Here is a 17,200-nt window from a genome sequence, read left to right on the forward strand (position 1 = left end):
CATGTAATAAAATAACTGAACGTAAAGTCAGCGTTTTAAAGTACATTTGATGATTATAACAAAGTTTTACATTTCGAGATAAATTTATTTATTTATATACTTTTACTTATTTATTTGATTATGTTGTGTGATAAAAATAAAAGTTAAAGTCATTTCAACCTCTTTGCTCCAATTTTTGCTTTGAAAGCATCAATGTTTTTCGTTTAGTAGGGTCTGGTGGGGTAAAGTGGTCATAAAATCGTAGATTTTCAACTTAAAAAAAAAAAGTGGATATTAAGTAAAATAAATTCTTTAGACACTTAAACTTTTTTTGTTGTTATTTTACATTGCATTATTAAAGAACACAATATATAGAATTTCAGGGAAAAAAATATTGATTTAAGTAGTTTTATAACAGTTTCATTTCCCTATGTATTTATAACCACTTTACCCCATGGGGTGGGGGAAAGTGGTCATAGCATGGGGTAAAGTGGTCATAGTTAAAAATAGATGCAAAACCGTTACAAATAACCGTAATATTTGTATATTTCGGTTATTTTTATAGTTACAAGTATATGCACGAGTATATGCGGGTATACATAAGAATGTATACGTGATTACCTTCAGTATACACGCGTATAAGCGACCATCATATGCGTGTATGCACTTGTATCTCGAGTATATACATGCATATCTGAGTATATGCGTGCATAGTAGACATATATACGCATATATAGGTATACATACATACATATACGGGTATACACGAGTTATTTCGAGGATACATCCAGTGCGTGTTTGTACATGCCTACTCACGTACATACATATGGAAGCAACGAGTATACACGTATGTTTACGTGTAAACACGATTATGTACCAGTATAGACGTATATACGTACATTTACGTGTATATCAGTACATGTATGTATACACGAGTATATTCCCTAATACACATGTATGCTTACAGAGGGGATCCAAGCTCTGGGGCAAAGATCAAAGGGGTGTGAGAAGGGAGGATACGAAGCAAAGAATCATAATGAACTTATGCTCGCTGACGCGCTACATGCACACTAAGCCAGAAACTGATGGATGCAAAACAGGTCACAAATTTGTTACACAAAGATGATTTTACCTGACCAGCTGGTGGCGTGATGGTTAGGCGCTGGCCTTGTACGTCTGTGGAATCGGGTTCTGACCTGGGGATGCCGGTCGGTGGATTTTCGAGATGCAGAAACTCATCAGCGCCCATGTCGTATGATTATGCGGCATGTAAAAGATCTTTATGGTATTCGTTTTGATTAGAATTTCTTAGGCAAAAATCAAATTCCTACTGCAATTTCGCATCAAAGAGAGCCCAAGTGCCTCCCCCTGGTGGAAACTGGGCGTCAAAAAACTGTGTCATACATCAGCGCCTTAATGGTGACACATAAAAGACTGATGCATTGTAGGGGAGCGCACTAGGTCTGGTTATGGCCCAGACGCCTCTTCAGGTAGGACTCTTATACAGCCCCATTGGGGGAAAAAAAGATGATTTTAACCAACATTTTAGTTTTTAAGAATTATTTAGAGTAGATATTAAAGTTACGGCCTGTAGTAGCTCTAATACACGCATCGCAACAAAGGCACAGCGACTGTTGAAAGTTTTTCAAAAGTCTCATTATTGCAACAGAGAGTGCTTTTAGATTGCGACGCATGTATTACAACAGCCGGCCACAAATTTCATCAATCACTTTAACACTTTCTTAAGACCTAAAATGTTGTGTAAAATTGTCTTTGTGTAATAAATTTGTGACCTGTTTTGCATCCTTTAGATTCTGATTTTGCGTGCATGTAGCACGTCAACGTTGTGTTTGTGAATATATGTTTCTTATGATTCTTTCTTCTTCTACTCCCCTCTTACATCTTTTAAGAATTTGCCCAAGAGTTTAAACTCACACTATATACATGTATATCATGTGCTTGTGTGTAAGTGTCTGCTCGAGTTTCGAGTACGTACGCGTATATACGTGTCTACCTGAGTATATAAGTGTTCGTATATGTACGAGTATAAGCGGGTATATACGTGTATCGATAGTCGAATGTATATCTTTATAGACAAAAAATACTTGCAGTTACCCATATACTACGCGTTTATTGGTGCATTTATGTTAATACGTATATATACGTGCCTACACGAGTATATGAGTATGCATACGCATATACTCGTATATTTAACCCTGTTTACTGTAAAAGCAATACATATTAAGTGAAATTAATATTTCATTTATGTCTGCCTCATACTTAAAGTTTAAGTGACGCTAAAAGGACAATATTCGTTAAGCCTAATATTATGACCACTTTACCCCATCTTACTTAAATTGTTCTAAAAAATTAACCAAAATAGATTCAGGTAACTGCTAATGAGTAAGAGTTCTTGAGACATGTAGAAAGCTTCCTGTGCAGTCAATCTGTTCATAATTCTAACAAACAAAATTTTCCAAGAAAGTTAAAAGAGGTGTTCAGATTTTGAAATTTTTCATATTCACACAAAATATTTTACTTTACCAAATAAAATTTTGCCAATTGTGAAATTTTGTATTCAAACTGTAGTTTTTAACTGCCCTATCGTAAAATAAAATTTCCACATTCATTCGAACATTTATTTCCAAGCTATAGCCATTTATTTGACGTATGACCACTTTACCCCATTGACCACTTTCTCCCACCAGACCCTACTTACCTTGTTAACTCAAACTTTTCTTCAATTTTTGCGATAAAAAGTCAGCAAGCTGTAAACCTTTCAAATCTTCCATTTGTGGGTATATGTATGCATAATTTTGTTTTGAGTATGTATTTATGTATATTTTACTGGTAGATATACATAAAAATGCATTTCAGAGCAGAAAACCTTAGATTACACAATTGTAGAGCATTGTGATTCATGCTCAAAGATGCACATTTGGTGACGTATCCAGTGATTTCAATTTTAACCTGAGTCAGAGAGATTTAACAAATATTTCTAAATTGTAGATGTATTCGACAAAAAAAAAAAAAAAACAGTCGTAATAAGGAAAAAAAAAATATTATACTGGCTTTAGACTGGCGACGATAGCAGAAAAAATGGAACAAAATGGAATTTTTAATACTGTTGCTCAGAGTCTAAAGTCAGTTTTACTGATAGATTAGATAAATGTGGCATTGTTTGTACCACTGGGTTTTTGAATGTTCTAAAGTTAAAGTACTTCAAATATTCGGACAGGAATCATTAAAATCTTTACAGTTTCAAAATCGACAATCTAAATTATTTTGTTTTGTCAAGTATTCCGCATAGGAGTATAGTTACATTTGATCGGAAATGATATTATACGTAAAAAGATTATGTGAAAATTTCAAATTATAACCGTATTTCTAACATGACTGCGTTTCCTAATGTCTTTACGACAGTAGGGTGACTAGTTTACTATAAATCTAAATTATTTCGGAAGTATTAGCAGAGTAATTGATGTGTCCCTCAGACCAACAACAACCAATGTCAGATTTTGACCACATGCAATTTACGACAGAGATCTGACCACGAAGTAATAAACTTTGCAATGCGACAGTTGTTAATGTGATCTAGTATTGAATTAGAGTAATAACACTTACCAATGTCCTAAATTATGATTTATATTTCCAACAGTTAAACTATTTTTGTTTTGAGCATCAACAACCAATGTCACTTTTAACTCACGAATAAATTGAAATGAATTTTAAGTTATATGTAGAGTCTAATGGGGTAAAATCTGAGAGTAACTGGGTATGAAAAATTTGACTTTGTGACTGTTCGCTAGTAAATACCATCCTGTTTACATTTACTCCAGCATGTTTACATTTACCGTAAAGACTATGGGTAAATCGAAACTGATTTATTTCCCAAATGACGTTTGTTTGATGTAGGTAGATAATCACAGCATTACACAATCAATTTAAAAGTTTATGAAATTTTACACCCTTGATATTCAATCTGCGGCCCATAGGTCACATGCGACACTTTGAATCCTTCAAATGTTATCTGATGCCATTTAAAAAGAAAAATCAAACAAAAAAAAAATATGCAAAATTTAAGTAAAATACACACAAAAGTGTAATTTACATCAAAACTTAATCTTCCAAAAAATAGGAGAAGAGACACTCTTAGTTGTTTCCATTTACTTCAGAATTCATCATGTATGAGGTGAATGGAAACACCTAATTAGCACAAACAAAATAGCAGAGAATGTGAAATCCATAACTATGCCTTTTTCGTAACATTCCACAAAAAGAAAAGAAAAAAATTGAAACCAACAGCTTCACATTTATAAATCTGCAGGACAGGAAAATGTAACACCACTCAACTTTACAGAACAACCATTTTCCCATTTTCATTCTCAAACTATGATGACACCTATACAATTGTTTGGTAGCTCTCAGAATATCTTCTTTATGTTGTACAGTTTTCACTTATCCATTACTTAATCTCAAAAATCATCACAAGTGCTGGACCTACATTCCTAATGTAGCATGAGACCCTTGAAGTGTCTTTCACTAGGGTATAAATTAGGACTCGACCGATGAATCGGCGCCGATGGTTCAACAATTTAGCCATCGACATCGGCATCGGCGGCTGATGCTAATTTGGAGGAAACAACGGTCCATCTGCCTTAAAAAACATCGAAAAGCCGATGGATTTGGCCGATGTTTTCGAAAAAAAAGGACCTTTGCTGTTTTACTTTTTAATACAAAGTAAAGTAAGTCACATATTTTTTTTTACTTACATTTCAGTATGAATTTCTATTTTAATCACCCCTGAAAGAATGTTTAATACTGCATTCAGGTACAAAAAAGTTAACTATTACTGCATTCAGGTACAAACAAGTTAATTATTTTATTTATTTATTATTTTTTTTCGGCTGGATGTGCAAGTATCTCTCATAAGTCATAACTCAAAAATCGTAAACTGTAGAAGGTTAACATTTCGTGGGACCAGCGCACGTTCAAGTTGTGCACTTCCCTTTTTGCTTTCAATCGGGTGTTCTAAAAGACCTAGGGTAACACCTCGAGAAATTGGCAGGTCACCAGTGATTGGCACTTCCAACAAAAATGTCCTAAAATAAGATGCATGTCCATTCTTTTAAAAGTAGAATCAACTGAATGCACATTTACTTTAAAGATTATAACTTCAATTCATGCTACTAAGTGGTAGCAGTGCAAAGGAAAGAGAAACAATTGTGGCTTGTGTCAAATCAGCCATTTTTGTTGCAAAAGCTTCTTTTCTGGCTTAAGGGAAGCATGCGCATTAATCCATTAAAATCTGACTTAAAATATATTTTAAATTTTGGTTGTCAAAAGTTTTGTTTAGTTGCAAGGTGTTACTTTAAGTGGGTAGAAGTATATTTTTGCTCCTTTTTGGATTTTTGAAGTAATGATGGATGCCATTTAGTGGTGCTTCAATTTTGCGTTAGTCCCCAGTAATTGGCACATGTACCTATATTCACTAATGTGTTGCACAGTGTGTCACTAGTTTGATTTCTGGTACCTTTGGAGCAACAATATTATATGGCTTCTACTATTGAATTGAAAATTTTAAGAGAAACAATAAAAAACTATTACCTATGTTTTGCCATCACAGTAAGCTATTGCGACTGCAGAGAATCGCTTCATTTTTTATTATCCCTTCCCTTAAAATCATCGGGTTAATGTCAGTGGTGTTCCCATAGGGTATACTCCATATACGCATTATACTCTCAAATATATTTTAGACACATAGCGTATACACTCAAGTTTCAAAAATTTTCATATAATGACATATTACGTATATAATCGCAAATTTATTGTGCATAATGGATTACTGGGAGTATATCCTTAGAAAAATAGATGGGAACATCACTGGTTAATGTTCCTCTTACTGTGGAAACAGTTTTTTTTTTTTTTTTTTTTTGTAAAATCAAAACTGCATACCGACAGATGAAACAGTAATAATCTTGACATTTTTTTTGCATGTAACACTGCAAATTTATTTTTATTTCTCTAAAATACTTTTTTAACGACATGTGTGATTTAACATTAATTAATGTAAAATTGCCTACTTTAAATTAACATTAATTATGTTTCTTATGATGATAAAATTTGTATGTAATCTAAAAGTGAGAAGTAAAGTGAATTTTCAGTTCTATTAACAAGTTCCAATCACTGGATCACAAGGTATCATACACTGGGGTATCAGGTGCCAATTACTGGTGGTTTTTGGTAACTTCCAGACCTAGCACTGACCAGACGAGTGACCGAAAACCGACGAGTGTTTCGATCACTCGTCTGGTCAGTGCTAATTCTGTATTAGCTACCAGTTTGTTTGGCACTCTAGGCTTCCTTAAGAGGTTTTCCACCTCCAGCTCATTCACTCTTCTGCCGGGCTGACGAGTGCTAATAAGCAAGAAACTGCAGTCCTCGGCTGGAATTGACTGAGCTGGCGGTGTATTTCATGTATTTCTGCTTTAGCCCTGGCTATAGGGCAGTAACTTACTGAATAAATAAGTTATTATTTTAATAAGAGTAAAATAACAATAGATAGGTTATTTCTAACTATTAAAAAAATGAAAACACTTTCTGAGTTGAGCAATTTTTGTGTTAGGCTACTGGGACATAATATTGTTAGGATTTTGGAGAATCACCCATATGTTCATAGGTACATATGCACGTACAGATGTGTTGAAAAAACTTGTGGCTTTAAATTGGGTGATCGTAAAATAGAAATTTAGGTTGAAGTTTGATTTTTTTTTTTTTTTTTTTTTTTGTGATTGCAACTCCCTATTCGTAGAAAGGAAGTAAAGTGAAATAAATAAATGATCCTTCAAATCCCTGACAACCTTAGTAATTTATTTCCGTTTTATTTATTTATTTTTTCTTTCCTTCTTTTTTTTTTTTTTTTTTTTGACCATCGGCTATCGGCATCGGCAATCGGTCATCGGCCATTTGGAGAAAACAATCGGCCATCTTTGAACAATTGGCCAACAATCGGCATCAGCCCATCAGCCAAAAAATGCCAGCGGTCGAGCCCTAGTATGTTGGATAGAACCAGAAAATAACTAAAAATTTTGGCCACTTTTTGTGAAACTGATATTTTTTGGCATTGGCTGTTGTTGCTCCAAAGAATAAAGGTCTTAAAATAATTAAGAAATTACACGCTTACTGCTTTCTTAAAAACTCCAAATAAATTACAATTTTTTAGGTTTCATTCCTACCAACAATAAATACTGAAGCGGAAAATCCGTTTTTAATGGACCATCCTGAAAAGCTGTATTCTTCAAGCAATTGGAACATTGTTAACTACATGGCTGGAGTTACGGAAGATGAATCATCGGTGGAAGTAGCACGTAAGTATTTCAGAAACAACTTTTCTGCACATTAATCTTTGCAATATTCTTCAATGAATCTGTAAGTTAGAAAAAAAAAAAAAAAATATATATATATATATATATATATATATATATATATATATATATATATATATATATATATATATATATATATATATATATATATATATATATACGCTCCCTTCGCCTGAAACTCATAAGTTTCAAAGCTAGAATTTTCAAGCTCAAATATTTAAAGTAAATACTTAGCACAATATTTACACTGCCAAACCAACTTACAATTACAAAAAGTGTCTATAAATAACGTTTTTATGTTTCTATATTTTTGCAAATGCAGTCTATTAACTCCTGTTGCATTCAGTTAAACTGTTAGCTTATCTTTTATTATTTTAATTCTTCACAATTTTAAACAAATTGTTTTTTTTTTCCGGGCCTTAACAGACAGCAAGTATGCAGGAAATTCTTTACTCTGCATCAGAAAACTGGGGTTGAGGTTGAAAAATTGTTAGTATACTTTTGTTAATTAAAAATTAATCAAATTTTCAAAATTTCTCATTTTTCTGAAAAAATTTTATAGCAGTCACTAGAAATTCACTACATTTATTTAAGAATTACAAAATGCACACGCAGGAAAGTGTTTTTTTTTCTTTTCTTTTCAGAATTAACAGACCATTAATATTTCAGAATTTTTCTGGGATAGACCGACCAGTGAATGAATACCCTACAGTAAATGAATATCTCGTAATTTTCAAAACGCTATTTTGACTATCTAATTGCATTTGATAGCAGTTCAATTTATTTTCTTTTTTTTTTTTTAATTCAATCTTTGTTTCATCTAAATGCAAGTAACATATTTTCACAGAACGGAAAGTAGTTAGAAAAAAACATCACCCATTGTGATACAATGCCTACTATTGTGTAATTATGCATATATTAGTGTATTAGCCAAGACAATAAAAAAAGGGTATTCACATTTTTTTTCTGTCATGAAGAAAGAATTAATGCATTCAAAACTTTCAAAAGATAAAAATTTTATTAAGTGCATCTTAGAGGGTTGGGAATACAGAACGAAAGATGAATTATACCATTCTTCTTGCACTTTTTGCTCGTTTGAAATAAACACACATTTTTCTGTTTTCCCTTAATTTTCATTAGTATCATCCATTACCACTCCTCTGTAAGATAAAAGTAAACTTTAGTCTTTTTCAAAGCTATTTATCGTTAGCTGTTTTTGAGTTTCAAGTACCACCAGAATTTTTTTTATTTTCACAGAATATCTTGATTGCAGATGGCAATAAATACATTTATTTTTCTTTCCAATTTTTACGAGATTTTTTTTTTTTTTTTTTTTACGCTATTGTCGTTTAAAGGGAACCGAAAAATATGATATGAATAATTTTAATGAGCAATGCTTATTTTTTTTTTTAATTTTTATTTTATTTTATTTATTTATTTGTCTACTTGTGTGAATATAAGGCATTTTTACTGGAGAAAAACGGGAACACATTTAATTCTAAAAATCGCACACAATTAATTACTCTCCTAATTAAAAACGTTTCTTTTTTTAAGCTGTGAACACTTATTCAACTACACTTATGAATAAATCACGTACAGTTTAAGTAATTGCAATTTAGATTTTTGCAGATGCGTTTGACGCTTCTTTGAAACACCAGCATATGGATAAAATAGTGATGCATTTTTTACAACCATATCTTCATGACGTACCAAATCTTGAAGCAGTAGCGGTCGCTGCTAAGTATCACTACTTTAGGGGATCCTTAATTCCAACCTTCGCTTCAATTGAACCCCAAATAGTGAACGTAAGTATAAAAGCAAATATTTTCTGTAATTAAAGTTGATATGTGATTTTGTTAAATGAAATGCATAATGTCATTAATATATCGGCCAGTGACACATCATGAAAACACATATAATTCTATTCAGCTTAATACTCTCCAGCTCCGACAAGTTGAGCTATGGCCTTGAACAAGTCCATTTCTTTTAAGGGAATGCAACCAGTAAGAAGAGGCATTGTTAGGCATGGTTGGGCTATTGTAACCCTTTTTTTTTTTGGCGAGAAAATTCTGTACCGCTTGCTTATTCTTACCTGAATAGTAATATTGTTCGCCTAATGGGCACTGCCAACTAAATCAGCAAATTCTCAAGCCGTTTTTCCTCACCCCTATTTCAACTAATGGAATCGTTGAATCGGTCAGGCAGCGGAGCTCAACTTGCTAGAGGTGGAGAGTAGTATGTTCACATTTATACAGAGGTCCGGAAGTGGGCGTATTCCTTACTCCATTTGCCCCGTTCGATCTGACGACACTAAATCAGTGGTTTCATAAAACAACAAGTGAGAAACACTCGATATCCCACAGCGAAGTAATTACGAGCGGCTAAGGGATACACCTTTATTCTCGTCACAAGTGGCACAGCCAGAAACATTTTCTGGGAGGAGTTTCGAAAATCCAAATTTGTTTAGTTTTCATTCATTTGAAATATGAAAACAGTATTAAGTATATTTAACCAAACAGTTTCTATGATTCAGTGTTTAACTGCGTTTAGAATCGTTTGACAAAGATCTAATACTATATAAATGTATTTTGGATTTTGCTATGGGGCCATTCCACGAAAAAGCGGACATTTTGTCGTGCAAGTGACAGATCTATACTACATTTTTAAAACGTGTAATAAGCAAACTTTTTTTGCCTGAGAGATCACACGTGTATGTCGTTTCTTAGGAAAAAAACGTTTGATTGTTACATTTCTAAAATATTACTTTTAGCGTAAAATACGAGTCAAGTACTTTCACTGAGTCAACAAACTTTTGACTGAAAGCCCTTAGTAACTTAAGTATAAATGAAATTATAAGGAAAACTTATTTCAAGTTATCCCACACGTGACCAAGGAATCAACCTATGAAACAACAAGGTTTTTGAAATTGATTTCACAATCGTAACTTTATTAAAAGTTTCTCTTTACCATAATGTAAAGAACATAGAAATGCATGCATATATGAGTCAGTGAGAAGCAAAGGGATGTAAGAGGCAAAACTAAAAATTTGGAGAAAACCAGCACACATGATAGGTGAACCTCTCCTTTGTCTTGGAGCAAAAGATGGTACTAGTAGCCTTAGTAGGTGCTGTTATACAACATGATTTAGAAAATCTTTTCAATGAAAGTCTACCCAGGACCTTATCTTTAAATGCGTTTTACTCAAAACTTGAAAATGTCCCCTTACATCCCTTTGCCTCTCAGCGCCTCATATATCCTTAGAGCAGTAATTAAAATGGAGGGAGCAAGTCAATCATTGGCTTAGCAAAAGCTGATCCAAAGACTCCAAGTCACGTCATTCAACAACGACAAATGGTTGGCACCTTTTGCGTGAAACAAGCGAAAGAAACCTGATTTCTTCTAGTGCTTTGCTTTAAAATCTATCATTCGACTTGGGGTCTTGGTTTCGTGAATGAAAGTCTTCACTCCCTCCATTTTATCTCTTCTCAATGCATATACTAAGGTAAATTAAAGTTCAAGGTATTTCGAATTTTAATGCAGATATGAGGAAGGAGGGCGCTTTAGAAAAATGAACCGAATATCAAAGAACTGTAAAATATTTTTAAAAAATATATTTGAAGTTGGGTTGGAACTTAAAGTAAAAAATTTGAATGCCTTTACTTTGGTGTCATTTTATTGCGAAACATTCAACTTTTTCTGCTAAATTTTAGAAACATATGAGACTTTTTTTTTTTATTTCCTTATTTATTTTTTTTTTTTCTTTTTTCAGTTGATGTCAGACTTTCTCTATAAGAGCTCTTTAGATCGCACTCTGAAACTACATAGTCGGAGAACATCGAAAACTTTTATGTACGTCTTTCATTATGAAAGTGAGAATCAAACACTTGGACACATATTTGGACCCAAACATAGACACGAAAATTATGGTAATTATTTTAAAGCCATTAAGTTAATGCAATATTTGAAAGTCAAACCGATTTGCATACTTTTCATGACAAAAGGGGGGAAAAACACTCGTGAATTCGATGACTTTTTTATACCTTATTTACATACTTTTCGTCACTGGCAAAAAAAAAATCCCTCCCACAAACTTTCTTTTCTTTTAATATAAGTTTCGTTATAGATATAAATAAAGCTTCCATGGTCATTTTTTAGTTTTATTTAGTACAAAATGGAGGATAGGTTGAAATCAGGGTTCAAACAAGCAGTCGTTAGACGTATTTTACTCCTAAAATGTGATTTTGACTACCATGATGTTGCCAACCGTACAAAATAAGTAGTTGATCACCATAATTCGAATCTGCTTTTTAAAATGGATTTCCGGTTTCCCTTGTCGAATTTTGAGCGATCGCACACCTCAGCGTTGTTTGCTTCGTATTTTTTAAATTATTTTTTAAAAATACACACACACACACACATACACACATATACATGCATATATATATATATATATATATATATATATATATATATATATATATATATATATATATATATATATATATATATATATATATATATATATATATATATATATATATATATATATATATATATAAGTCATTTCTTTTTCAAGACGGACATTGTAATCTAGTAAATAATTCCAACAAGTTTACAACTACGTCGTCTTTTTTTAGAAAAGAAAATATACTTTCAGTGCAAAGATGTACAGGAAAAAATCTTGTGCTCCTATGAGGGGAGAATGGTTTTTATGAAGAATACAACAGAAATTTCCCTCGAAAATCAAAAACCATAAAAGGTACTGTTAAGTCATGGTGAAACTCGTGGCGGAGATTCAGAACAACCCCTGCACGAAGAGTCTAAGGATTTACAATACATATGAGAAGATGGGGGTTCCAAAATCCAAGTGCTCTGCACGTAAAAGTTTAAAGAATTACAAGTATAACATAATTTTGCATCTGAAATTCGGAATAGTGAATCTAAAACTTTTTCTCTCTTATTTTGATATTAATTTTAGTTTTTAAAACTTAGTAGGTGTACCATTGTATTTCCTGATGAACACCATGCACAGAGCCGGCAGAGGGTCACTTATAATGCATGAACAAAAGTAAACTGATTTACTTTGTACCGGCTTTAAGTTATTTAGCGTGCGAATGCTTGAATCAATAATTTCTGAAAGGGTGTACGTCCTGTTGAATTTAATTGGTTGTGCGCGTCCTTTTTGAAATCATCAGTTCACTTTTATGCTTTTATCGTAAAACTGATCAAAAAAATTGCGGATCATGGCCTCCATCTCCATGTTTGAAAACAATCTCAGAGCTGGCGCGACGAAACAAGTGTGATACGAGTCCAACTTTCAAAAAGTACTGGTATTGAAGAACAAACAATTAATAAGACAGCCCAAGAGTAATATATAAACTCAATTTTTCAATTTCACGTTCGCCGCTTAGTTTTACAAAATTAAAAATACTTAACATTCATCAAACGTGCAAAATAATCTACGAAAATTTTATCTACGTTCATTTAAAGTACAGGGGTATCCCTCGTATAACACGGTTAATTCGTTCCGTGTAGTATCAAAACCGTGTTATACGAGACTTTTTTTATAAATGCTTTTTACTCATTTTTTAATCATCTACATATCATAAATCATGTCAATGTGTACCGTATTATATCGAAACCGTATTATACGAGACCTTTAAATAATGTAAATCAAGGAATGTGTACCGTGTTATATCGAAACCGAGTCATAAAGTGCAAATTTTATAGTAGCTAAAACTTCGGCTCAATAGAATATACAAACGAAAACTGGCAGCCAGAACATAAGACCCACTGATTTAAAAATAAGAGTTGTTATAAACGATAAAAATTGATTATTTTACATACTTCAAACTAAAACTTATGCACAATAGGAAAAAACTTAATCCGCTTTTCTTTCTGTACTAAGAACAAAACGCATTGTATAAAAAAAAGAATCTGAGCTTTTCTGTAGCAATCAAGTTCGTCTGGGCAACACCAACAAAACAAAATTTAAAATAAAATAAATAGAATCACTCTATTTATTTTATTTCATATTTTGTGACGACTACATTTTTTATTTATCGTTTGCTAAATTTAGCTTATGTTCAATCCTTAATGTTATTTTCTTACAATGCATTGGAAACAAAATAATATTCACCTTTTTTGCTTTTAGAACACTGATGAGAAAAATCAAGTATGTAGGGTAGACCGGGGACGTTTACGAAAATTTTTTTTCAATGAATTTTCTAATTTTTATGTTTGAACTTGGGAAGTTTTAGACATGGCTATTTTATAAAACAGTTAATGGAGTCAAAACTGATATATTTAGTTGTTGCTCCGTTTGTGTTTTTAACCGTTAAAAAAATTATTTTTGAGTCCAAGTCGGTTGCGTAAACTTGCCCCGGATACGGGGCACGTTTACGCATATTTATTGACACCAAACGTGGTTCTGTTAGTGTTTTGAACGTAATGTCTTACCATTGTTAAAACAAAGCAAATTTATTACAGACTGAATATAGTGTATTAAGTAAAAGCTGAATGAACATGAAGACAGCACTATACATTGGTGTGCAAAAATTAAGGACGAAGTCGAAAAATTAGCATATCAGCTGAACGAAGAGGCAGAGCGGACAGAAAGACCAATCAGGAGATTAAGTAAGGTGATGTACGGTAGCACATGCGCAGATATGCAAGCAGACGTAATGGGGGAGTGTCTGAGTAGTATAAAGCATGTTGTCGGTGTAAGATCAGTATTTCTGGCAAAGAGATTGCACGCCGTATAGCAGTTAAAATCACACCGAGTTACTGCCTCAGCGAGAAATGGCGAATAATCAATCTGTTAGACGACATCTGGATGCTTTTACCCGAGGTCGAATCATTGGGAAGTTGGAGGAAGGCCGTGACAAGTGTGGCTGCAGAGTTCGGAATTACTCACAGAATCGTTTCACGACTTTGGAGACAATTTCAAACTACAGAAACAGCTATCGGGGGGTTCAGTAGTGGTCGTCCACGATGAACCACACCCGCAGATGACCGGTATATTGTCTTACAGGCCAGAAGAAACAGGCGGCAGACAGCGGGAGAAATCGCTAGATACACGACACAGGCGACTTTACGATCGAGATCGCGTTTTACCGTGGCCAGAAGACTGCACGGTGGTGATCTGTTTGCACGACGCCCTATACGGTGTGTACCTCTAGCGCCTGCCCATCGGAGAAGGCGTTCTCTGTGGTGCCGGGAACACCGGAATAGGAGAGACAATGAATGGGAACGAGTACTCTTTACAGATGAGAGCAGATTCAGTCTGAGTAGCGATTTTCATCGCATACTCATCTGGAGAGAACGGGGAAGCCGCAATCATCCCTCGAACATCATTGAAAGGGACAGGTTGGACGTCACGGTGTTCTCGTTTGGGGAGGCATCATGCTTGGTAGTCGTATAGACCTTCACATCTTCGACGCAGGTTCAGTCAACGGGACCCGTTATTGTAACGAGATTCTTCTTCCATATGTGCGTCTTTTTAGAGGCGCTATGGGTCTGCAGTTCCTTTTCATGGACGACAATGCACCATGTCATCGCACAGTAGCTACCGAACAGCTCTTAGAGAGTGAGGATATTGAACGTATGGATTGGCCAGCACGATCTCAGGATCTCAATCCCATCGAGCATGTATGGGATTTTCTAGGCAGACGCTTGGCAGCTCGTACCTTACCACCAGTAACGATTCGGGAGCTTCGATTGGCGCTGCAAGACGAATGGGCAGCAATGCCTCAACAACTCATTGACACCCTCATTCTCAGCATGGGCAGACGCTGTGAAACCTGCCTAGCAGTCGGGGGAGATCATATCCCCTACTAAAGACCGGATGTTTCTTGCTGGACACCCATCACAGGGATGTTTCGGCCTTCAGTCACATTGCGCTCCATGCTACTTTTTCAATAAAGCTTCTTTTTATCCCTCTGATTTCTCTTTTAGTAAGTGTTGCTTACATTACACATGTCCTTACGTATTGGGGATCTTACGGGATTAAATGTGTTGATTTGGAAAGCTTTTGTACAAAGTTATATTGAAAAAACCGTCTCGTCCTTAATTTTTGCACACCAGCGTATGATTGTTACCTATAACATACTAATTTGTAACTCAATTATAAAATAAATGGTGATTTTATAAACCAAATAGCCCGAAAATACTAAAAAGGTTTGAGACAGTTCGGAGCGAAAAAAGCGTCAGCGCACGTGTAGATGTAAGACACCGTAAGAACGTGCGTAAAGGTGCTCCGATGTCAATGCGTAAACTTGCCCCGTTGCCAAATTTGGATTTATTTTTATCGTGAAACAAAAAATTAATAACATTTTAGTTCATACAAGTACAATTCTCAAAAAAGTATAAAATTCTGCTCATTTTTATATATTTGTTCTTTCTTAACTTAGTATTATTTATACACAATAAGCTTCAAAACGTTCAACATAAAACTGACTCAACGTGGTAGAAAACAGATTTTCCTATCCGCATGCTAAACCGAAGCTTAAGCTGATGCTCAAAAACTTGTGAGAATTTGTGCTGGAGATCAGCATCAATCTGTTATGACTGTTGACTCTCCGATTATAAATCGTTTAGAAAAAAAAGGCACTGCGTCAACGTGCCCCGGTCTACCCTATTTAAAAGTTAAAAGTTAGTGTTATACGGAGAAACCAAACTTTTGAGCCCAAGACAGACAATTTTTCGTAGAAGTTTCATAAAAACAAAGTATAAAAACTTATTAGACAGTAGTTATCATACTTTTTTTTAAGTGTATTGAACAAATATTAAATTCCTTCTTTTAAAATTCGTGTTACATCGAAACCGTGTACATTAAAGTTTTGTACCGTTCGTGTAATATCGAAACCATATTATAATAATCGCAAATTTGGTACCGTATAATATTGAAACCGTGTTGTAGAAGTACCATGCTATATACGAGGGACGCCTGTACTACTATTCTATTGAGTACTTCTAGAAACATGGAGCTCACACACTTTCAATGACAGTTCGTTCTTTTTTTTTAGTATCGCAGAAAAACAACTTGAACTTATGAACTTAAATAAAATAATAATCCAAAGAAAACAGAAAAAATAAGCATAGGTAAGAAAGTTAATTACATGGAATGGAAAACAATTCAAACACCAATATGCTTATGAATTTTACCTCAAAAATGACTATATTCAACATTTAATCACTGACACTCAATTTTATAATACTAAGAGAAGAACCACCAGCAATAATCCACTTGAATAATATCAGTAAGAGCGCCCCTCCTCCTTTTTAATGGTTTGTTTTTCAATTTTTACCATCCAGAGGGAGAAGGGAGGATGGTGCTTAAGCTTAGTGCTTGACTTCGTACCTATGACTAAGAATTAAGTGTCATTTTTATAGCAACCTTATTAACTTGCTTTTATTTCAGATTTAATAGAGAATTTATGAAAGAACGATAAATCTAAATAATTCATTTCCAACTTACAGGTGTTACCCACATGGAAGATGTGAGATATCTTTTTAATACTTCCTTTGCTCCATGGACAGGGATGGAAAACAATGGGCAGTCAAAAGATATGATAAAAACGATGTGTGGAATTTGGGGAAACTTTATCAAAACGGGGTGAGTTTCTGATATTTGGTTCTCCGTGAGTGTCGTTGAACTACAATCCAAATTCAAAATAACAGAATACTTCTCTTTTTTGGAGAAAAGTTTATTCTAACCAAATATAAGTGCACATTAGGTATTTAAATGAACATGCCACCTTTCTTAGACCTTAAAGTGTGCATTTCATTTCAAATATACTCAATTAAAAATAATCTTAGACAGAATAATCCAAAAG

The 17,200-nt window shown here is 33.9% G+C and overlaps 2 protein-coding genes across 3 annotated transcripts in view; one reads left to right on the forward strand and one right to left on the reverse strand.

Moving 5' to 3' along the window:
- LOC129219351 (esterase E4-like) overlaps positions 1 to 17,200 on the forward strand; it is a 78,411-nt gene that overhangs the window by 16,467 nt on the left and 44,744 nt on the right. For both annotated transcript variants that reach the window (XM_054853719.1, XM_054853720.1), the window contains exons 6-9: positions 7,202 to 7,346; positions 8,994 to 9,169; positions 11,134 to 11,290; positions 16,845 to 16,980. In XM_054853719.1, coding sequence (XP_054709694.1) covers positions 7,202 to 7,346; positions 8,994 to 9,169; positions 11,134 to 11,290; positions 16,845 to 16,980 — 614 coding nt within the window. The remainder of the gene's footprint in view (positions 1 to 7,201; positions 7,347 to 8,993; positions 9,170 to 11,133; positions 11,291 to 16,844; positions 16,981 to 17,200) is intronic.
- Positions 8,389 to 17,200, reverse strand: part of LOC129219352 (dnaJ homolog subfamily C member 4-like) — a 149,968-nt gene continuing 141,156 nt past the window's right edge. The window contains exon 6 of the mRNA XM_054853722.1: positions 8,389 to 8,524. Coding sequence (XP_054709697.1) covers positions 8,491 to 8,524 — 34 coding nt within the window. The 3' untranslated portion in view covers positions 8,389 to 8,490. The remainder of the gene's footprint in view (positions 8,525 to 17,200) is intronic.

Source organism: Uloborus diversus, chromosome 3 (assembly GCF_026930045.1).
Source record: "Uloborus diversus isolate 005 chromosome 3, Udiv.v.3.1, whole genome shotgun sequence".
NCBI classification, from domain to species: Eukaryota; Metazoa; Arthropoda; class Arachnida; order Araneae; family Uloboridae; genus Uloborus; species Uloborus diversus.